General features: G+C 34.3%; 1 protein-coding gene across 1 annotated transcript in view; it reads left to right on the forward strand.

Moving 5' to 3' along the window:
• Ttc29 (tetratricopeptide repeat domain 29) overlaps positions 1-24,054 on the forward strand; it is a 219,524-nt gene that overhangs the window by 16,357 nt on the left and 179,113 nt on the right. The window contains exons 4-5 of the mRNA XM_023560358.2: positions 14,501-14,724; positions 19,891-20,076. Of these exons, the coding sequence (XP_023416126.2) occupies positions 14,501-14,724; positions 19,891-20,076 (410 nt within the window). The remainder of the gene's footprint in view (positions 1-14,500; positions 14,725-19,890; positions 20,077-24,054) is intronic.

Below are 24,054 nucleotides of genomic sequence, written 5' to 3' on the forward strand. Positions count from 1 at the left end.
ACTTAACTTTTTTTTCTTAGTCTGGGGTGGGAACATATTTAGGGTAAAGTGGCCAGAAAAAACAAAAATAAAAAGTCAAAACTCCACCTAGATACATCTCTGTGAAACTTCAGGATGCTACGTATAATGGGGAGATATTAGGAGTTTACACAGGTCACGGCAGGGGTTGCAATCAACAAACAGAGACCAGGCACAATCACCATCGTCCGCATAGTACTTAGTCCTAGGAAAGAAGGAAAGATATTTTCAAAATCTGCAGAATGTTTACTTTTAACTCAGAATTGTATACCTAGATAAACTATTAATTAAAAGTGAGAGTAACATAAAAATTTCTCCATAAAGACTAAGAAACAGCTTTTTCTGTTCTCTCTCAGTCTTTCTCTGTCTCTCTGTGTCTGTCTCTGTTTGTCCCCTCTATGTCTCTGTCTGTCTCTCTCTCTCTCTCTCTGTTAGAGGGTTGAATCCAGGACCTTCACACTGACCTGTCTACCCAGCCCCTTTTGTATTTTTATTTTGAGATAATATTTTGCTAACTTACCCAAACTGGACTTGAAATTGTGATCCTCCTGTCTCAGCCTTCTAACACACGTGGATTACATCTGTGGCTCCCGTGGCCTGTTTCCACTGGCTTTCTCTACTCTGTCCACACCCCTAAATAGTTACACTGTGAGGGTAGTATACAGAATTCAAGAAAACAGAAAAGGCTGCATAATCCAAGAAGCAATACCGAAGTCAGACATCTAAAGGTCTGCGCTGTTGCTATAGCAAATGACAGGATTAAGCACCTGAAAATTTTTAGTGATTATTTTATATAAACATACCATACATGTTCAAGTTAACAAGATGATCAGACAGCTGAGATGTATGTGTATTAAATGAAGAAAGGTAACATAGCATGTGTTTTATATATTATGTACATTAATATTAATGTAAGAAATTAAACCAGCAAAAATAAAATTAATCAATTATCCTAAAATCTTTCCCCAACTGCAATACCACTTGTATTAAATGACAAGTTTTTACTGTATATTCATGTACCTCTACACATACATAAAACATACATGTTGTGTTCTATTGATTTATTTGCCTTTTCTTGTATCAGTGCCACGACTTTTTTTATTAATATCTTTGAAATGCGTTTTCATATCTGGTAGACAATGCTCCTTTTTGTTTAAATGATCAAATCTGTCTTGTGTATTACTGTTTCATGTGATTTTTAGACTTATCTTGTCACGGGTCAGGAAATATAATTAATTTTTAAGGGTTTGCACCGAATTTGCATGTTATTTTAGGAAAAGAAAAATACTGAGTCTCACATTAATGAGGACCTTCAATTTCAACAGTGTTAATTGCAGGGGCAGCCTCATATTCTTTACTGTAGAGAAAATTATTCCCAGGGATTGCAAATTACAAAGCTTTTCTTCATAGTATTTTAGCAGACAACATTACCAAAATCAAGAATTTTATTAGGTTCTGCTTTTCTTGATCACAAATGAGTTTTGAAATTTATTAAATGCTATTTACCATCTTCTGAAATGATCATAAAATTTCTGAATTTTCTGATTTTGAGCTATTCTTACAATTCTGGAATAAAGCTGCTCTACTCATGAAATTAACACGTATCATGTTTGTGCTTGTGTTTTGTGTATGTGTCTATATGAATTTTGCATCTAAATAAAAATGATACCAAGCTGTTTTCTTTTTGTTGCTATTATTTGGGATTAAGTAAAAAGAATTAAATAATTTTTCATCTTTTTGAGGTTCTGGGCATTTCAGATGAGATAGAAATTTCTCATTAAAAGTTTGATAGAATTCCCCTGTAAAAACAGTTTTGCTCCTTTGTTGGGGAAAAAAGTTTGGAGAAAAAGATTAAATCTTTTGTTTTAATTTACGCTAGTTTTCTCTAATGATTTGCTAACTGGTATTTTTAGGAAATACACACACACATATTATATATACTTTATATATATATTGTAATATATACATATTTGTATATATATTGCAATAAAGTTTGAAGTGGTATTTTCTAACAATTTTTAAATCTCTTCTGTATCAATTAAAATAATCTCTACCTCTCAGAGGTAGAATAAAAACAAAGAAGGATAAATATTTGGACTCCAGAATTAGGCTGCCAGGCTAACACCCCACCCCATCTCTCACGAGGTATGTGATCTCTTTTGTTCATTAAATGCTTTGTATTGCAGTTTCTCCATCTGTAGAATGGAGACAGCATGCAAAGTATTGAGCACCGCAACCGGCACACTGTGAAGGATAAAATAGAACTTAGCTGTTGCTCTAATTATATCTGGAAGCGACCCAGCCTTTTAAAATCCTATGCTGTTTGGTAACTCTTCCTTTTAATTTTTTCAAGTATGCTTGCAAGGATTTCTTTGTCTTTTCACAAGCCGACTTACCTTATGGGTCACATAGCCGCATTGCTTTGGGTCAATTTTTTCTTCCCTATTTTATTAAAGTATGATTTTGCCCATAATATTTTCTTCATTGTCCTTTATCTGGATTCATTTCATTGTACTTACTTTGTTGGGATGTGTTTGTGGTATCCTGAGTTGAAAACTGCCTCCTTAATATGTATCATTTCTCCTGTTTATTAACAAATGCATTTCTGCAAGCTTCCATGTGAAGATTTCTTCTTCAAGCATTTGATATTTAGAAACTTCTAAAATTCTAAAAACATTAAAATTTCCATAGGGCTTCACCATTAGAAAATGAATAAATTAGAAATATGTATATAAATTTTCAGGTAAATAGTCTTGATTTCTTTTTCTTTTGGAGTTTGCTGTTGTTTCAAAGGGAAATACAGAGGTGGAGAGAGATTCTTACAGTGAATATACCAAGTATACCAACAGTTTATAAAATTTCCTGTATGACTAGTACACAGCCAATTTTCATAAATATATCTTGTGAATTTAAAATATATATTCTAAATTTATGTGCAATATCATTTATATAGAATATTAGAATCAATAATCAGTTTGAGTCTGTTTATTCCATCAATCAAGACATTTCAAATAAATTTCCATCTTTAAGTTTCTGAAAATAAATTCATTAAAATCAATTACCATTTATTGTTAATTTTATATATTTTGAAGCAATGTTATTAAGTGTACTATTTCCTACCAGGTATATTTCCCAGTAAATTAATCCATTTATGAATCTCTGATAATCTTATGTTCTTTTAATTTTTTTTCCTGACTGAGTTATCTTTTGTCTAGCATTGATGTTGCAAGCTTTCCTTTTGTCAGCATCTGCACTGCTAATATGGGAACACACACACACAAAAATGCCGTAGTCTCTGCCTATTATATATCTACTTTGCATATTTTTAAACTTTGAATTCGAGTCTCATCTCCCATATTTGGTTTTACAATATCTTCACTGATGCATATATTTGATTTTGTAGCCCAGGTTCTGGTTTCAATACTTGTTTTCTAAATGTTTAAAATAGCTGCCATGAATTAACTGTGACACTGAGAAAAACAAGAGATTTAAACGTAGATGTTGTCTGCCCAAAACATCAGAATGATTAACTTATTTTCTGTTTTTGTTAACGTAGTTCTCGTTATGTCCTGCCTGCTTGGTCACTGTGTACCGTTGGTGAGAAACCCTGGCTTCGCTTTTGCTGTGGGGAGCACACACATTGCTTGCAGCACCAATTAAAGGACATACAATAGCAGAGATTTCTTCACTCACCTGGCTTACAGTTTAGTACTTACCACTTATGCATTCCAGTGTGACAGAAGAAAATACATTCTTAATTTCATTCGTACGATAGAGAAAATTACAATATGTTTAGTAAAAGTATGAACTAGTTCTATAACAGAAACTCAAAATCCCAAAGAAATGGGATGGATGATACTCTTTAAAGTTTGACATTTTCCTCTTTAGTTAAATTACAACAGATTTCTGACTCCCAAAATATACAAAAATAGAGTTTGAAAAGAGCCTGAAAATCATTCAGTTTAATTTTTTTAAATTTTATCAGAGAGAGAGATAGTAAAAGAATATGGTTAATAGTTTGCATACGGGGAGTTTTATAAGAAATACTTTCCTCGTGACAAAATGTTGTTACCTCAGTAGGAGAAATGTCATAATACAAGAAATCTTAATGGGGGTTTTGTTATTTACTCTTATACTACCTTTCATTACACCGCTGAAAAGAGCATGGGTAATGTTTTGTTTTCATTTTTAATTTATGTGATTTTTTCCTTTGTATTTTACAAGTTATATTTCTCTTAAATACATGTCATGTTTGTAGTCTAGTGTGTACTCTTTTCCTGTCATCATTTAAATACTTTTTTGAGTATCAGAAAGGAATATATATTTGGAGGAAGCAACATTAGAATATATAGCACCAAGCTATCAGGGTAAAGAATTGATAGGCTTGCTTTTCCCGAGGAAACCTCCTCATGCGGTTGTTTAATGTGAGAGGTTTTTTTCTTGAAAAGGTTAAAAAACTTCTAATCAACTTTTGTACATTATGTAGAACTTCATTTTCTAAACTCTGCAAAAGAAAGTTTCATATTTAATGGGAGATCATGAATTATTCCATTTATTATCTACTTCCTCCTTTCAAAGACATGATCTGGATAAAAGGCGGGGTGAATAATTTCAAAAAATACAATACATTTTTAATGGGAAGGTGCAAACTACAGATTCTCATGACTATTAGCAAGTGTAGAGGAAACAGAATTTTACTTGCAAAACTCATCAAACTCTTACAAAGAAAAAAATACATGACACACTTTAGTAAAAAAGAACACTGCAAGCCAAACTTTTCTTTTTAAGGCAACTTGTTGTTTTTACTAAGTTTTGTCTTTATATTCTCCAGCTTTCCATGTTTATTAAGAGTTTGATATTCCACTCAAATTATATAGAAAACTGACAGCTCTGTTATTTGTGAATATGCATAGAGAGCTGGCAGGAAACTATTGCAGTGATATCACTTGAGGAAACCATCCTCAATATACAATTCCAAAGTATGTGGAGTGTGTCTACAGTTATGTTTTAAAAAGTAGAATAAATATCATAATTTATTATCATTTTTATAAAAATTATAAATATTAATTTAATCAAAAATATTGCTAATGAGATATATGGTAACACGTACTTTCAGTTTTGAGATAGCAATCTCATTTTTCTATATTTTTTCACTTTTGCTGTCATTATATTAAAAAACAGAATACAAAGAATTACACAATTATTCAGATTTCTTTTTTTATTATTATAACTCAGTTAAAGAGCTAAGCTTATTTTCAGGAGTTATTTTTCAGCCTGTGTTTAGTAGGTTTCCTCTGGTTGAAAAGTTATAGTGTAATTTGAACAAAAAGAATGTAACATTATGTGATTGCTGCATTTGGCTAAAGGTATTTGGACCCCTGTTTAACTCTGGCTTGAATGTATACTCCCCAAAAAATTCTCCTTTAAAAAAATGGCATTCAGTTGACATCTCACCACCTTTACTCCTTAACCTAACTTGTTTTGCAAAGAAGTTTGAATTTCTAAAAGGCATTCGCAAGTATTAAAAGTATTTACAAAACTTCTGTGTAAAATCGATCTCATTTAAGCAATTTTGCTACTCTTTTTCATTAAAATAAATAGTACTTCTAAATAAATACTTGTTAAAATGTGTTTGAGATTTTTAAAACAATAGTGTTAAAATGCTGCGTGACTGCTCCATTGGTAAATATTTTCATTACACTTTATATCATCTGATGCAGAGTTTAGTCACCCTCGATTGATGCTAGCCATTGTATTTCAAATATTTGATTAGATGGAAATCACTTGAGAAGATCATTTTTAAAGAGGATATGCACATGAAAACACCTTTATATCATTAAGGGAATTATTTAAAGCCATAGGAAGGGTTGTAGTCCTGCACTGCCTGCTTAAAAAAAAAAAAAAAAATCACAGCTTTTCTCTGATATCTGGTGCTTATCACCAGCAAAAATAATATTAGATTTATAAACACTGAACTCACAAAAAGTCACTACTTTTAATGCTGATCATCAGTTCTAAAAATTGAATCTGTGAACTAATTTTTGTTCCATTCTACACAGATATTCATTCCGTGCATCCTAAAATAAGATCACTCACCTTGAAATGAATTCTTATTGCACTGTTGGGAGAAATCCTTGCTGCTGATCAAATTTTTAAATGTGTTATTATTTGTTTGAAATGTTTTATTGATACTCCCATTTATGAAATTCTATGAGGTCAAGTTTATTTCTTACTTATCCTTATTAGATTTCTTTTTAAAAAAAATGAAAGTTTGAACTTGGGGCTGATAATATTTGCCAAGTAACACATGTACACACACACACACACACACACACACACACACACACAGTCTTAAAATGTTAAAAGTTTCACTATGCTTTCTAAATTTTATAACATAATAATTTATATTTTCTAAAATTATAAAATTTGCACATGTAAGAGAGTCCTCTAAATATTTCAGCTAGTAAATACAATTGAAAAATTGTATAAAATTCTATTAATAATCTCCTGGAGGTAGATTTTATTTATTATTCAAATTATCAAATTAGTATAGTTGGTTCATTTGAATATATACCTAAACTAAAATTTTATTCTTAGATATTTATCTTCTGATTTTTGCTAGCATTTTTATTTTGATATTGTCATTTATACAATTGAATGTGATATTACAGTCAGACAATTTTACAAAGTTTTCAGAAAAAAATATAAATCAATACACTCATGAGGCTTTTTTAGAATGAAGCTAAAATGTTAGCTATTTCAAATCGTTTTAAAAAGATTTTTATTTAAATCCATATAAATATATTAAATATATAATAGTATAAATATATCACAATACTTATACCTTCAATGTGTTTTATTTTGTTGTAAGTACCACTTAAAAATTTTACAAAGATAAACAAGATTTGTAAAATGGCTATGATAATAAAAATTTTACTACATGATTAGTTGTAATTGTTGCTATATGAGGAGAAATAAAATTTTGAGTTTTATATTAAAACTATAATAAGTTGCATTGATTGTATTATGTTATATCTTAATTATGCTTTGAAGTTTTGAAATATTTAGAAGAAATTAACAATGTTCATTTTAATGCCTAATTCTATTTGTGAAGACTATTATAAAAGATTCTTTTGACTCAGGTGAAATTCTACTTTTTGAAATATTACCACATATTTTCTAAGTTAAGTAATAGAAAATGAGAGTGATCATCAGTCTATTTGTGATTGGTGGCTGTATTAACATACAAAATGAGTTTGTTTTACAGATATCATCATAATATAAAGTGCTTTTGTATGCACTTTATTTGGATTAGTAAAAGTATCTAATTAAATATATAAATATTCTAAAATGTTTCCTGTTTTAAAAAAATGAGACTTGAATTGCTTAAAAATTGTTAATCTGTGAGATACTACCTACCGTATTTACATTTTTAACAATGGAGTATTTGTTATCTCATCTCAGCTTCACATTGTGCTATTATCAGATGGGTGAGAAAGAATGCCATGCATAACTTTGCATTTATATTATTTGAGTGTCACTTTATTTGCATATCAATTAAAATATATCTGTGTTAAGGTAAGTAATGAATTGTCACATTTACATGATACAACTGCAGTTTGCAGAATTTCCAGTAGATGCCCCCAGAGACCAGTTAACTCATTGAAAATCCTTTAAATATAAAAAGGAAACATTTTTATTGCTATAACTTTTTCTTCCAATATTTTGAGGCACATGAAAAGCAAACATCTTAAAAATTTTAACTCTCTATGAGTTTATTATCTTTCAGTGTTTATTACAAATATGTGTGAGTGATGATAGTACCATTTTTAGTCAAGGCAAATCAATATTATAATCAATAATTATTACAATCTAAGTATGTGAAATGAATACTTTTAGATTTATTGTAATTGTGTATATTTTTAGAGGACAGTTGTTCAAAACACAGCCGATATTTTTCTTTCTAATTTTTTCCTTAAATATTTATATGGCTAGAGAAATGTTGCATCGTTGTTTTAAACATGGGAAAAACATTACCTTCTTCACAAAGAACTATTAAACGTACCCAAAGCACTTATACAATTGTTATCAGTTGGTTCATCTATGTCAGGAGATGCATATTTTTTTCATTTTGGTTATGTGTAATATCTACCTACACTAAAAAGTATGGCTAAGGCTAGTGAGTCACATTATTTCATGGAAATCGTATTAACTGAAGCTATTTAAGTATTAATTTAAGTCAATGTAATTATCCCATAGGTGACTCCAATAACATTTACCCTACAATATGAATGTAAGACTGTTATAACTGACACAGATAACCCACCAGTGACTTATAAATATTAACTTAATGGAATAAAAGTATTAACTCGACTTTTGACTAGCTATTACGTATCTTTTGAGTTTGTCTTTGTCAGATTAAATAAAAATTTTATGCTCTTGTTTTAGTCTGGCTTTACTGAACTGTGTTTGAAATATCTGACTGAATATGAAGCTTCACTTTGACAGTATAATTTCAGCTCATCCTCTAAAGAACTATATTAAACATACCAGCCATATATTTGAGTAGATAGTAAAGATTTAGCTTTTGAAAGTTCACCTTTAAGGTTATGCACTGGTTTAAGTTCAGGGAGAATAAAATAGGTTGTTAGGTCTCTTTACTTCATCCATTCATCTTTCTCATGTTGGGAGAAGTTGTGCTTTTATCCTTTTAAATGTTTGTCTGTGCTTTTCCTGGTGGACTTTATGCCCCTAAGTGGGAATCATATCTATTTAATTTGTTTTTGGAGGATGCTGCCGGCTGTCTGCTCCCTCCTTTAAGGAGAGATCCTCTGGGAGAGGCCCAGAACGATGCTGATTTCTCTTCCCAATCCAACATAAACATGGATTAGCATGGATAAAGAGAATGCTTTTAGGTTGGCGTTTACATCATAATTCAAATTATGTCACATTCCTTAATGAGAAGTGCAAGTAAAAAAAGATTTGCAGAGGAGGAGAAAAAGCTACAGTATTTGATATAATCAGAGGCAATGCAGGGGAGTAGGAAAAAGTCAGATTTGCAGCCAGAGAGAGCTGTGTGTGAATCACAGCTCTGAGGCTTATTAGCTTGTACGGCTTTGGGCGATTCACAGCCTTACTGAAGAGAATTTTTTATCAGTAAAAATGGAAGTAGTGTTCTATACAGCTATTGAGCGAGTTAGAAATGATGTCTACACAGTGCCTGACACATTGTGGATGCACCAGATACAATAGTAGCTGCTCAGAATAGTTTAAAGCCGAATTTTAAAACCAAGTTAGATCTCCATAGCTGATTTCTAATAACCTCCCTGCCCCAATTGCCCTCCATACAGTCAACCACTATGGAGTTAGATCTAATTTTTCACTTTTGTTGTTGATTTTTAGATTTTTTTATCTCAGAATTTTTAAGGGAAATTTTGATGTGAATTCAAAATAGTGTGTCTATTGAGTGACTTTAAGTGGCAATCAAACATGTATGAAATGCCTGGATAACAAATACTATTCTTCAATTCATTCTCCAGCTGTATTCTTACCTGGTGCAGCCCCAGATAGCTGCAAAGATCCCTCTCAGAATACAGATTTACAGATGTCCAACATGTCCATAAATGCCACCACTTTTGCTTCTGTGAGTGGCATATATTTTCCTCTGGGAATTCTCCTCCAATTGTACACTATTAAGTTTCCCCATGAATGTTACCAGAATTCTTATTTTTACCCAGCATAGTAGCTTAAAGTCAAAGAGATTTTTCTTCTTGTGTGCAAAAGTAACATCTTTTAGTTTAGATTGATACTTACAAGTGATTTAAAACCAAAGACTAAACATTTCATGTTCACGTGAAACACAATTAAAATAACAAATATAAGTTCTGTTTATATTTCTGTTTGTGGTTTTAACAGTTCCTTACCATCAATTAAGTGAACTTTGGCTATGGTTCTGTTAAGAAATGTAAAATTCAAATATAGTGATGGAGATTGGCATGCATTTTTTATTTTCACATACCCAGTTCATTTGGAGAAATGAAAATTTGTCTGGCTAAATAATTCATATTAATTACCAAAGCTTAAATAGGAACTTATATACCAGATCACTGTGATTGTTTAAACTATATGCTTTTGCTTGCTCTCAGATATTAGTAATGAGGCTCTTAGTGGCATATACATATGCACACATATATGAGAATAAAGAATAGGGATGATGGATGTCAGCATACTTACGTATGCATCCTTAAATATATTCTACATGAAATTTTTCTGTGAAGAGAGACTAGTTAGAAAAATTACTTATAATTTAAAATTTGCTATTAGTTATATATCATGGATGTTTTGAAGGTAAAAGACATTTTGAAAATAATCATAGACACACCCCAACCCAGCTTCTGAATCACTTAGTGATTAGTGACTCATTTCTCAATTACTATGTCTACTGTTTATTTTTATTGTTTAAATTCAATATTTTAATTGCAATCTATAATTTTTTTTAAAAAAATTTGCCTTGGTAGGTTTTCTTTACCACTAGGAAAATATGTAAGTGACTAACACATAGATATACAAACTGGTTTTGCTCATTTGAAGCAAACCTAGATTTCTAGGCGCCTTTTCCTGAGACCTCATCTATCACTATCACCCCTAATCTACATTCTGGAATATCAGCTGGACATTCCCTAAGCTCCCCAAAATTCAAGTTACCTGAACTCAAGCTCACCATGTTTCTCAAGCCTGTTAATGTTTTTGCATGCTCTTCTTTGACATATTACACATTACCCATTTCCTAGCCCAGAACTCTGGCTTTCATCCTTGCTCCTCCCTGTCCTTCTTTTTTTTTGTCTTTTTCCTTTTTGTCGGTACCGGGAATCGAACTCATGACTGCCTGCTTTGCAAGGCAGGCGCTTATGCCGCTGAGCTAAATCCTCAGCCCCCTCCCTGTCCTTCTCTCCCAACATTCATTCATTCACCAAGTAATGGGTAGTTTTATCTTCCGGATGTGTTGGGGTCTCCTCACTTCCGTCCATCCTCCTGCCTCTATGCCATCCCAGCCCTCCCTGCCCCTCTTTTCCAGAACCACTGGCGTCTCCATCTCTTCTCCCAGCTCCCAGTGTCACCCTCCTTCCATTGCCTCTGTTGGATCAGGTGTGAATTTCAGTCACAAGCTCAAGGATGCTAAATTGAAAGTCTTTATTTTTTTATAACTTAATTTTAATTCCTGGCCCTGAGCCCTGATCCTCCCTAGTGTAAAAATCCAATCTTGTCACTCTCAGGTAAAGTCAGTCCAATTTGGCGGTTTCGCAGGTTGCTCAAGATTCTAAAACGTCTTCCTTTCATCTTATTTTCCTATATTGAAACTGCTCCTTGCTTTTGGGAACTGGGGCTGTTTCTAGATTTATTAAATATATGGTAGAGAGTTGAATTTCATTTTCAAAAGCCGGAAATGTTTTTAGGATTAAGTATATCCCACGCAATACTTCCGGCACTTGAATACAAAAAAATCATTTGTTGTTTATGTGATATTCGGTTTAACTGGGCATCCTGCATTTTATCTGGCTTCTCTGGGGAAAGAGAGGAAAGAAGCTATAACTGAAGCCAGTTTCTGGTCATGACTAAAGATCTGGGGATTGTCACTGCATTCACCTGTCCAGTCCCCAATCCTTTTGTCTTCTTTGTCTTTAGATCTCCACTTTTGGTTGGGCAGCGATGCACTCAAGAGGAAGCATGGTATTTGTGCTTCTAGACTCCTTGCACCAAGGGAAAGTGGTATGTGGCAGAGGTCTGCCAACAGGACCAATGTGGAAACCAACTAGTAATTGCAGAAATGCTTTTATTTTTCTCCAAAATTAGGAAAGCCTCAGTTGATGTCATCTCATGTTTCCATTTCTTCTTGCTTTGAAGGTGGGCATGATGTTTGGAGCAGTGGCAGCCCTATAGTGACCAATGGGACAAGCAAGTGACAAAGGTCATGATAATCTCAGACACATCAACCTTGAACTTGCCAGATCACTGATACAAGCCCTGAGCTGCTTAACTTTAGGCAAAACATCAAAACCTTTATATTTGAAGTCTCTGTGGAACAAGTTCTCTCTGATATAGCCAAATGCAATCCTAGCCTGTGGGGTCCTAAATAGCGACCATCTCTTGTGCATTTGACCCCATCCTTGTTTTTTCTTCTATCTAGAAATATTCTGGGTGGAACCCTCCCAGAGCTCCTCAGTGCACCTCATTTCAATTATGGCTCTGTCTTCCTTCATCCCTACTAGGCAGCCCATAATCAGCCTTTCAGCACACAGCATCTCCCCATGGACAGATAACACAGTGGCACCACATGGGTCTTCCCTTTCCAGAATTTTTGTCTCCCGCAGAAACTCCTGCAATATTGCGTTATTTTTCCTGTGCTATTCCAGGGCCATGGATATTATAGAGCTGGTTCTGGTCCTCTTCTGCCTAGAAACCCTTAATCATTTGATGCATTTCCCATGCCCTGTGCAGGAGGAGACAGCCAGGGGAATGTTGCTTATCTTCCTGATTTTAAGATGCCCAGATGGGAAGCAGGATACAAATATCTTCTACTCAGAGCCCACTGGATTTCACATGATGTTGGCATGTTCTATTCCATGAGCCATCTGGCCTCCAACTGGAGTAAAGAGAAGAGAGGACATGGCCCTTGCCAGGCAGCATTTTGCCACCAGCTTCTACATCCTTTTCTGCTCTATCTCACTGGGAGGAACAAACAACCATTATTCTTCTCTTCCTCAGTTTGGACACTTCTCAGTCTCATACTCAATGTGGGTTTTGACTTCTTCATAGTAGGAATGTGTTTGTTTAATTCTCTTTATGGGCTAGTTCTGCAATAACTTTGTCAGCTGGGGGAGTGCTTTTTTTAGGGGCTTTTTCCAAAAATACAATAGTGTCCCATCAGCTTCTACACTCAGACTTTCCAGTGGCATCCATTACCCATCACTCCTTGCCTGGAATCTAGACTTGTTATCACTGCTTTTACCTATAATCTCTTCATGGTCTGAGCCTTGCTATAAAAAATGAAAAAAGAAAAAAAAAAAAAAACCACTTTGTATCTCACCACTCTCCTCCTGATCACTCTTCGTCCTATACCCAGATCTACTGAATAAAAAATTCTGGGCAGATGGAGCCTGGAAAGTTTTGCTTTGTCTCATTTTGTTTTTAGCATTATAGATTAATCCAATGCATAGCCAGGAAAAACTAGTAGAGCAAAGTTTCAAATTTCCATGAGTATTTTTGCATAGGTAGTTTCCTCTGGCTCCTAGAAGAATCCCATGGTGTAGGGAGAGCATATACAAATGTATCTGGATTTTATAGGTAATAAATCAAGTCTACAAAAGGTAGTCAAACTGGGTTCAACCTTGAGTATCTTAATTTTGGTCTCTTCTTCCACACTGAAATGTTTGTTGTAGTATTATGGCATCAGGTCAGTTATTCTAAATATTGAATTGTCTCCTTTTTTAAAAATGCAAAATAATATAAAACCATATCTTGTAGCATCTAGTTATCCTTTTATGAAACAATAGGCACTTTATGTCTACTATTTCCTAATTATATTTACTTCTTGTATACAAATTTTCAGTCATTAATTATTGTTCATCCATGGTAATTGTTGGTTGTGTTCTCCCACTACAGTGAAGACTTAAGGTGCTAAATCTATTTAGACTGGATCGGTGAATAGCAATTAAAATACAACAGTAGTTTGTTGAATGAACAGACGGAATATTTATCTGTCACTTCATTTTTCCCCTTGCATTTTATTTTTTATTGAGGTTAGGAGTGGTTTTTCTTTGTTTGTTTGGTCTTTATTTTTCTTTGTTGAGATCATCTGTTATGAGATTGTTTAGGCTGTTCTCAAACTCCTGGACTCAAGTGATCTACCTTCCTCAGCCTCTCATATGATGGGATTAAGCAATGAGTTATTAATCTAACAGACCATTAACTTAATTTTAACTGAAAAAAATATATTTAGTAATAGATACCAATAAATATTTTCTCCATGAATGAATGAATGAACTCCCAAAAACCACAATGAAACTACCTAATAGAGAGAATGCATTGCTTTGATATTGAATACCAACCTTGGTTTTTGCCTATCTTCCTGGGAACTTCAACTGGTTGATTAGTTGGTTTTTAGTAGGAGACTGATGTATCAAACATTTTTTAATATTATCTGCCCAACTACCTTATTTGTCCTTATCAAAGGGAACTCAGCTCTGGAACTGATAGATTTATAATGTAATTCCTTTAAACTTACTGTATGTAGATAGCTCTTGGCATTTTTCATTAAACCGACGTTGTTCAATTAAGTGTTTGAAGCAAAGATCTTTTGATAGTTTGAGCGCTTTCACTGAAAGGAGGGGAAAAGCGCAGTTCCATCTGTAATTATGGAGAACGAAAACAGTGCACGATTGAAAGGACTGGAAGGCAACCTTCATGTTCTGGTTCTTCTCCCCAGTTACAGGAACTCGTACAAGAAGAACATCTGTGTGGACATGCTGCGAGAGGGCTATCACAAGTCCTTCAGGGAGGTCTTCGCGCTGATGGAGCAATGGGATGCCCTGAGGGAGGCTGCGAGACTGAGGTCTGTCTTCTGGCTGCAGAAGCCTCTGGAGGAGCAGCTGGATAAACTGGATTTCCTCTACCACTGCCTAACCAGGGCAGAGGAGGCTGAGAGGAAAGGTAAGTGGAGGCAGGGATCCGAGGAGGGCAGACTGGGCTCTGTGCAGCGCAGTGGGGCATTCCCAATTGTTGTCTGAGTGAATTTGAAGCATGAAGATAACTTAGCACAGTTTAACCTGGTCAGTTAAGTGTATTTATGGGAGAAAAGAGAGGGAAAGCGTGGTCACAGGCCTGCCGCTGCCTTGTCATGCTAATCCTGGTAAGATGGTGCATGGCACCTACAGAGTCTCCAAAACTTCCCAGTGGTTTAAACCTTTCCCAGAGCGAATCATAAACCTTTACATGTTTCCTGTGTGTTATCTCAACACTGACTTTCCCTGAGGACATACTTTCAAGATTACTGTCACTTGCAAAGTACACTGATTTTCAGCATTTATATATTGAACTTCAAAAGTGTTGTGAAGTCTTAATGATAGGAATCCAAGGATTTATGTTAGAGAGTAATGACAACACAAGCAAATGCCTGCAATTCACTGTTGTGATTAAAATTGTTCATTGTGCATTTTCCATGAAGTCATTTCTAATAAGTCTCGTTTTGGCTCAGTCTAATATTTTCCAGAAAGTTAATATTTATTTTAAGTATCAAAATATTTTAATCTTCACTATAGTTATGTGGATATTGTTGTCACAAGTATTTCTTAGTTATGTATTAGGAACTGGCCATTTTGTTTATTTATTTTTAATTTATACATTTTATGATGTACATTATGGTAATTTGATACACTGTATACAATGTGTAATACAGTGTGTAATAATCAAGCCAGAGTAATAAGCATTTTCATCTCTTCAGCCATTAATCACTTTTATGTGTTGAGGTTTCATGCAGTTTTTGTCATTTTGAGATAGATCAGAGATTCTCTTGCTGGGTATTTACACTATTGTACTAAAGAGGAAGCAGGAATAATTCTTTATCTCTGCAGTATGGAGCCTCTTGCTGAATTTCTTTCTCTCCCTTCTCCTCTCATTTTTCCCAATCTCAAGTGGCCACAAAGGAATTGGTCACTCATGATGAAAAGGGAAAAAGCAACTCCTACAATTCGACTTGTCAATTCAGTATTCTTGATGATTCTTATCCTCAAAGTTTTGGCTGAAAATATCACAGGACTCCAAAATAAATAAATAAACAAATAAATAAATAAAAAATACCAGGTCTTACTAACATGTGGGCTTCATCTTGTGCCTTTGGAGGATATGAGTATGGGTGACATTTTCATTATCCTGGGTTACCGGGAGAAATGTTAGGAAGACATGACCAGCAATGGGGGCGGGGCCAGCAGAAGTCTTTCAGCCTCTCTGGTGGCACCAGTGCATGTTTCCCATCAGGTTGTGACCTGACTTAAAAACACAAAGAATACAAAATGTGAGAGGTAGCACAAACCGGGGTGTCAGGTAGAGTGGATAGAGTGGGATAGCAGGTGATCATTTATATTATAATATTTAGCTGCGTAATTGACTTTAAAAATAGACCCTTGGTGAACCTTAAAATGTGATTTATACAATTTCTCAAGAAATTAACTATTGTAAAATGAAATACACTCCTCTGTTAAAAAAAAAAAAAAGCAACTAAAACTACATTCCAGAGTTAGCCTCAAATTCTGAAGTATCTACACTGGAAGCAAAATTAACTAAGACAAAATTTGTCCATCAATGCTTTTTTTAAGTTGAATTTCATCATATTCATTGTTTAAAATAGAGGTTTACATTTCAGTACCAGAAGTCTGAGCCAAATATCCGACTTGTCATAAGGTGTCATAAATGAGTCAGCTTGTCATAAAATATTTTGTCATTAAAAAGAGTGAAAATGCTAAATGATCTGTTTTAAGGGAGAATGCATTTTAATCTCCAGTCTTCCATTGAAAACATAACTATTCATATAAATAAAAATACTTCTCCAATTTAAAAAGCTAATAACTTCTAGCTTTAGAAAGGAAAAAGTTGTTATGCAAGCGGTAAAAGCAATGAAAAAATTTTTCTTCACTGAATGGCTTATTATATATTTGCAGTAACTAAAGTTTCATTTGTTAAATAGGACAAAATCACCTCTTGCTCAGAATAATGCTTCTGTAGAGTTATCTCCCAGCAGAATGCACTGACTTTAGCCCGGCTCAAATACAGAAACTTAGATGTGTTGTGACAAAATATTAATGGAAAATTTTTAGTTAAACAGCCCACAATGTTAATATGGTTATTTTTAAAATTTGTATAATTTTTTTCATGGGCGACACATGAACTTTATTAAGGATAATTGTGACTAGAATAAAGCATGTCCTAAAAATGGAATTTTATATTTGCTTTTATTAACGAATTAGTCCTAACTCTTAAAATATATATATGTTATTATATTTTAATATGTGTGTACATGTGCATATATTTATATGAAATCTAAAATACAGAACTCTGTTCATGGTCGTGCAGTCTGAGATAACTATCCTGAAATAGCACACCTCACCATCCTCTTGGTTTCTCATCAGAAAGACTGTCTCTCTAGGCTCACAGAGAAGTTCATCTGATCAAAGTTATGCACAGCAATAGTGATCTGGGGTCAGTTCCCTTTCTTGAGAGTTAAAAGCAGTAACCTAGAATTTTGTAAATGACTTTAGAAAACGTTTCTTGTTTGTTATAGCAAAGTTGCATTTCAAGTAAGCCAGTCATTGTTTCTCGGATTATTTTCCACTAGTTGTAGTGTATCTTCATCTCTAATATACTGCATTTCATCTGTCAGCCATTCTTGTGAATCATCTCTTTACTTTGTATAGCATTGTGATTAGTGTCTTAGTCTTCTAGGGCAGAGCAAGAGTTGGCAGTAATGGTAATGAGTGACCAAATCAATAGATAATTCAAACATTGTTTACACTTGAGACTTTTAAATTATAGCCAAAAATTGAATAATAATTTTTTTCTCATAACATGTTTAACACACTGAAGTATTTCTACTCAAGCAAAGCTCCATGGGATATTTATAGCTTTTTATGCAAGAAAAACAAAAGCAAAACAAAACAAAACTGTATGGTAAGGCAAGTTTGGGAAAAAACAGATGAACAAACATGAAGATAAGTGTGTTGCTTTACTGAAAGATTTGCGAGAGCCTTTGGCATGCCATTGTGTGTTGCGAGCTTCACTGATATAGGAAAATACCAACAACATTTGATAGGTTTAGTCCCCATGGAATGTCCTCTTCAGGGAGCATAAAATCTAAATAAAAAACTAACCATAGAATTTATTTTCCTCTTCTTAATATATATGCTCACAATTCAAAGAAGGAGTTCACCTACCAGAAGAAAAGCCTATTTACACTCTAAAGGGTATAGAGTATAGCTACAGAAAATAGCTGTTATGCTTAAATATGAAATTGTAAGAGCTTATACAAGTACAATACCTAGTTCAAAAGAAAACTCTATGGGGATCTTTTTAATTACTGAAAGTAGAAAAATTATTGCAGGAATATATAAAGTTAAACTTTATATTTACCTTCTATTAAAATAGAGAATGCAATATGTTTTACTTACTGCCATGTTAAAGTGGTAACTCTAGTTGGTAAATAGGACCAAGAATATAAAATATTCAAAATCAGACCTCAGCAGTCTGATTAAATTTGTTGAATAAATGTGTATTTTAAAAAATAACCTCAGCATTCTGGGAGTCTGAGGCAGAAGGATCACAAGTTTGAGCCCAGTCTGAGTAACCTATCAAGTTAGCAAGACACTACCTCAAAAGGTATAGAAGAAGCAAAAGAAAGAAAGAAAAACTGTATGGAGACGTAGCTCAGTGCAAAGACCCTGAGTTCAATCTCTAGTAGAAAAAAAAAAGGAAAGAAATAAAGGAAGGAATGAAGGGAGGAAGGAAGAAAGAATGAAGAAGAGATGAAGGAAGAGAAGAAAGAAAAACACAAACAAATGAAGTATATGCAAGAAGTGGCGTAGGTTTTACAAATTTCTTTTGAAACACTGGAGTGACTTATTTACAGTTCTATCCACTTTTTCGGGACCTTTTGGCTTAATCACGTAGGTGTGTGTGTTAATGTGTAATATTTTTCATAATTGTGGCCCTTCAGGAACATACTGATTTTTCTGGTAGGAGAGAGCAATTAGCGTCAGTGAATTCTAGCTCATAATGATTGTGATGAAAAAGCCTCCTGAAACTGTAACCCAGGGGCTATGACATACTTACAAATGTGCTTTCAGAATAATTGTCTAAAGATACAGTTTGTTAATGTGCTCATGTTCACCATTTAAGAGAGGCAGACATTTTTTTAACACATGAGCATTTGTGTTCACGTTTACTCCTGCTGGGGAGTTTTTAGGATTGATTCAAATCACGACTCACTTACAAGGCATCCTGTAATCATTATTAGTCATATGGCTCCCCACTCCGGATGAAAACACCTGGGTGTTTCCCCATCCTCCTTGCTTCTTCATTTGTACTATTTTTCCAAAGCTAAGGAGTATTGCTTTCTCTCTCATTTCTCAATATTTTTCAACCCTACAGTGACAAAATGATACTAATACTCCTTTCTTCTAAAAGAATTAAATGCATCACTAACAGATATTCTCTTCCACATTTTACAGTCCTGTGCTTCAGTCAAATACTATGTCGGTTTCTAAAATGTTCTCAGTTTTCAGAAAGGCCTTTGTTGCTTTGTTATGTGCATATTATTTAACTAATGTTTATTTTAATATCTAAAATAAAGTAATTTTGGTATTTGGATTTGATTTGTGAAAGTTAATCAGATGATTTTAGACTAGGACTTGAACTCAGGATATTTGCACTGAGCTACATCCTCAGGCCATTTTTTTATTCTGAGACAGAATCTCACTAAATTGATAAATTTCCCAGGTTGGACTCTATTTGTGATCCTCCTGTCTCAGAATCTCAGAGTGCTGGGATTAGAGGCACAGCGCACCATATCTAGGTTTAACCACATTTTTTTTTCAATTTTTTTTTTTTTTTTTTTTTTTTTTTTTTTGTGGTACTGAGGATCAAACTCATGACCTCGCACTTGCCAAACAGGCGCTTATGCCGCCGAGCTAAATTCTCAGCCCCTTTAACCACATTTTTAAGAAAAAAAAATGAATAGGGAACAATTGCCACAATATTAACTTACTATTCCAAAGGATGTGTCCCAAGACATTTTCCTAATGTGGTTTACAATTTTTTTTCTCTTTGAAGGACACCTTGGCGATATGTACAATAACTTACATATTCTGGCCTGTTTCTTCGATAACCCTGAAGATAAGTGGGTAAGGAACCACTTCTATGAACGATGTTTTGAGGTTGCAAAACTGATCAAATTTGATGGAGGGAAGAAAGAAGCTGAAGCAGAAGCACACTTGGGCCTTCTGTACGAGGAAGAAGGTAGGTAGCCTCAGTCAGGCTCCTGTGAGTGGGCTTTGCTGGACCCGAGATGGCACAGTCAGAAAAGACAAGGGAGTGGGGGGAAAGACCAGATTAAAAGAATGCAGATGCTAGAGGCCAAAAGGCAAAGCGGGGCCTGTGAACTCAGCTTCAGCCTTTGGTGCAGAATGGTCCTTGCAGGATTTCTCAGCCCAGAGACACCAGGATTTGCAAGGAGAGAAACCCTGCACCCCGTGTTGCCCACCCTCAGCCCATAGGCCGCACCCATTCAACTGGTTTGCTTTTCTATTTACAAAGATGTTAGAGAGAAAGTAAAATGTACACTTTGATATTCCTAATGCCCCATTCCTATACATAAAATCCAAAAACTGTCTATATAACTTATTGTACAGTAATTTCTGAAGGAAATGTTCCTTTAAATATAAATTCACACTTAATTAATAGAGTTATCTTAAGACAAACCAAGTCAAAAACCATGCCAAAATGATCAGAAATGGATTTTTTGAGGTGAGTCATCAAGGATTGCAAATAGGAATTTAAGAATTAAAATTATTTATGAGAGGATAATGTGTAGGTAATTTACAAATAATATACATTTATGAGGAAGAAGTAAATATTTTATTGTGATGTTCTTTCATCTTTCAAATAACTATCTGATTTTTTAATAAAAGTTCACAAGACAAGTTTAAAATTTTTAAGATAGGACCATAAAGAACTTTGAAGAAGATGTATATATGTATATATATATATATATATATATATATATATATATACATATATGTGTATATAGTTATGGTTGATACAGTGCGTCAACTTGAGAAGTTTAGAGCTGAGACACTCAGTAGGGAGCCAAGATCCTTACTTTGTGCAAAGGAGGGCACAGAGATTTTGTGAACACTATATCCCCCTTAGAAGGGTGAATAGACTATGTACAATATAAGGGAGGAGAAGAGGTTTGTTTATTCCCTTTTGTTCTGGCTGCTTTCGATTACTGCTGCCTTGAAGTATTGTTCCAGTGCTATCCCATCCTCCCTTGCAACCAGCTGATTGTGGGCTGAACCCTCCAAAACATGGGAAGCACCTGGGACTCCAAAACTTCCTGTAGGAAGCCAGAAAAGTATCAAGACAAGGGAGAAAAATTCAATTTCAGACCACTACCCCACACAGAACAAGTGCAGGAGATATAGACATAGAATAAATTGGAAGTCTACACCTGAAATTTCTGAAATGATAGCAACTGAAGTCAAGAAACAATTTCATGAAGCTGTGAAACAAATCAGATCAGAAGTAATATCTCAGGTAAAATAAGAAATGACAATCATAATGAAAGAATTGCTGAGCATTTCTAAAGAAGACACATTTTAAAAACAAAAGAGGACCATAGGAAAATGGTGAGAACTTTGAATGAACAATATTGGGATGAATTACGATGCCTGAAACAGATTCAGAGAATTTCAGTGCATGAAACAGATTTGAATCCAGGGAACTAAAAACTCCATTGGAAGCAAAACTACTTGAATACAACTGAAGATAGACTTTTAGACCTTGAAGACAGGATTGCAGCTAGCAACTGCAAAAGGAAAGATCTCTTGAAAATTACAAGGAACCAGGAAACAACAATTCAGTGGCTGCAAGATGACATAAAGAAAACTAATTTAAGACTGATAGGTGCCAGCAAAAAATCAGGAGTCAACACAAATGACATAAAAAGACTATTAACAGAAGTAATTGCAGAGAATTACCAAGAATGGAAAAAAGACCTGACATACATATAAGTGAGGCATATAGAACTCCAACTAGCCATAACCAAAATGTCTATATAAAAATCAAGATCCCAGAAATTCAGCACAAGAGCAGAATACTGAAAGCTGTTGGAGAAAAAGAAACAGTTAACCTACAAAGGAAAACTCATCAGAATCATGACATACTTCTTTCTAAACACAAATCACCAAGTCAAGAACTTGGAGTGAAGTAACTCAAGTCCTGAAAGAAAACAACTTACAACCCAGATTGATGTATCCTGAAAAACTATGTTTCAAAATTGATGGAGAACTAAGATACTTCCATGACAAAGAACAACTGAAGGAATTCATGGCCACCAAACCAACCCTACAAAGAGTACGGAAGGCTATTCTAGAGAGAGATAAAGATGACCATGGTTCCAGGAACAGCAGAAGAGGGAATCATCAAAAGGGGCAGGCAGTTGAACACATGGAAAGTAGAGAACCAGCGGCAGGAAAATCGCATGGTAGAGACAAGCCAGTGCATGTCAGTCATCGCAATCAATATAGATGACTTCGATTCTTCAATAAAAAGAAACACAGCCGCAGTGGATCAAGAAACAAGATCCATCAATATCCTGTATACGAGAGACACATTTAACTCAAAAGGAAATTCATAGACTGAAAGTCAAACGGGAGAAAACAATGTTCCATGTGACAGCAAACTAGAAAAAAGCAGGGGTAGCTTGCTCATCAACTGCAGAATGGATAAGGAAGATATAATATTTTTATACAATGGGAAACTACTCAATTTTAAAAATGGACAATCTTGAGGCTCTTGTAGGTAAATGGATGCAGCTTGAGATCATACTCATTGGTAAAATGGTTCAAACTCACGAAGGTGAACATCATGTTGCTTCCCTAGTGTAAAAACACTAAAGGGGTTAGTGGGATCCAAAATGTAGAACAGATATTGAGAAAGTAAAAGGGGGAAATGTCTAAAAGTGGAAGGAACAACTGGGATGGGAGAAAGGAGAAAAAAAAGAAGGGAAAGATTATATGTGTGTATATGTATATATATATATATATATATATATATATATATATGCATATATACAAGATGGATAATTATACTGCTAATTTCTATTAGTCCAACATAAAGAATGGTTCGTGCTTTCATTGATGATTATTTTTTCATATACATCAGTTAATTCGAACAACTACTTTGAAACAACAATATGCAACACATTGACCATTGTTAATTCCCTAATATTGTTTTGAAATTCTGTACCATTGTTTTTAACCATTTTCTCTTTTTAAAATTGAAAAACCTTCTGTAAAACCAAATGTTTCAATACAGTGTGATTTATAATGACTCCAAATGTGGATAGTTAAATACATGAAGCAATTTGCATGTAACAGACTTAGATAAAGCTACAAATTAGAGCAAAATTCACTCATTCAGCAAATACTAATTGAGAGCCTAGGATCAGGGAACAAAACAGCGAACAAGACAAAGCCCTGTTCTTGTGGAACATAGCCATTTCTAAGTTCAGGTTAGTTCTGTTCTGTGTCTTCACCTTGTTGAATAATCGGTGAACCACCAATCTCTAGAACCTTTTCATCTGGTAAAACTGAAATATTGTACCCATTAAACAATTCTCTTATCTTCCACTCCTGATTTTTTTAAATCTCTGAATGCATTTCCTTTAGAGGATTTATACATTGCTTATTTAATTGATTCATTCATCTACCCATTGACTTACTCAATAAATATTGGAGGGTCTCTTGTCCTTTTGTTAGTAGCCATGGCACCAAGGTTTTCTGTATCATTTTAGTGGCAGACACAGGGGTCAAAGGCAAGGCTGAGTTTGGGAAGCGTGATCAGGATGGGGTACTGTACTCCAACACTCACAAGCTCTTTAGCTTGTTTGCATTTGGATGCCTGACCTTCCAGCATGATAGAGTACAGCCATCTTCCACAATGAATAGAATTTTTGGCTTTGAAATATTTTAAAGAACAAAAGGCTTTACAATGATCAATTCTGAAATATTTTTTCTATGCCCTTACACAGTCTAAGGACCCTAGCACCATACTTTTATTGCCTGCTATATAAATTAACAAGAATCCATGTCAATAAAAAGTGTTTGATGATAAAATATTATCTGCAACCTTGCAGTCTGGAGTTGAATTTTCTCCAGAAGAGTAAACCAGAAATGTCAAGACTCTGCAGCTAGAGGGGAGGGGGACTCACCT

Source organism: Cavia porcellus, unplaced genomic scaffold (assembly GCF_034190915.1).
Source record: "Cavia porcellus strain 051 isolate PalLab524CR breed Dunkin Hartley unplaced genomic scaffold, mCavPor4.1 scaffold_14, whole genome shotgun sequence".
In the NCBI taxonomy this organism is placed as follows: Eukaryota; Metazoa; Chordata; class Mammalia; order Rodentia; family Caviidae; genus Cavia; species Cavia porcellus.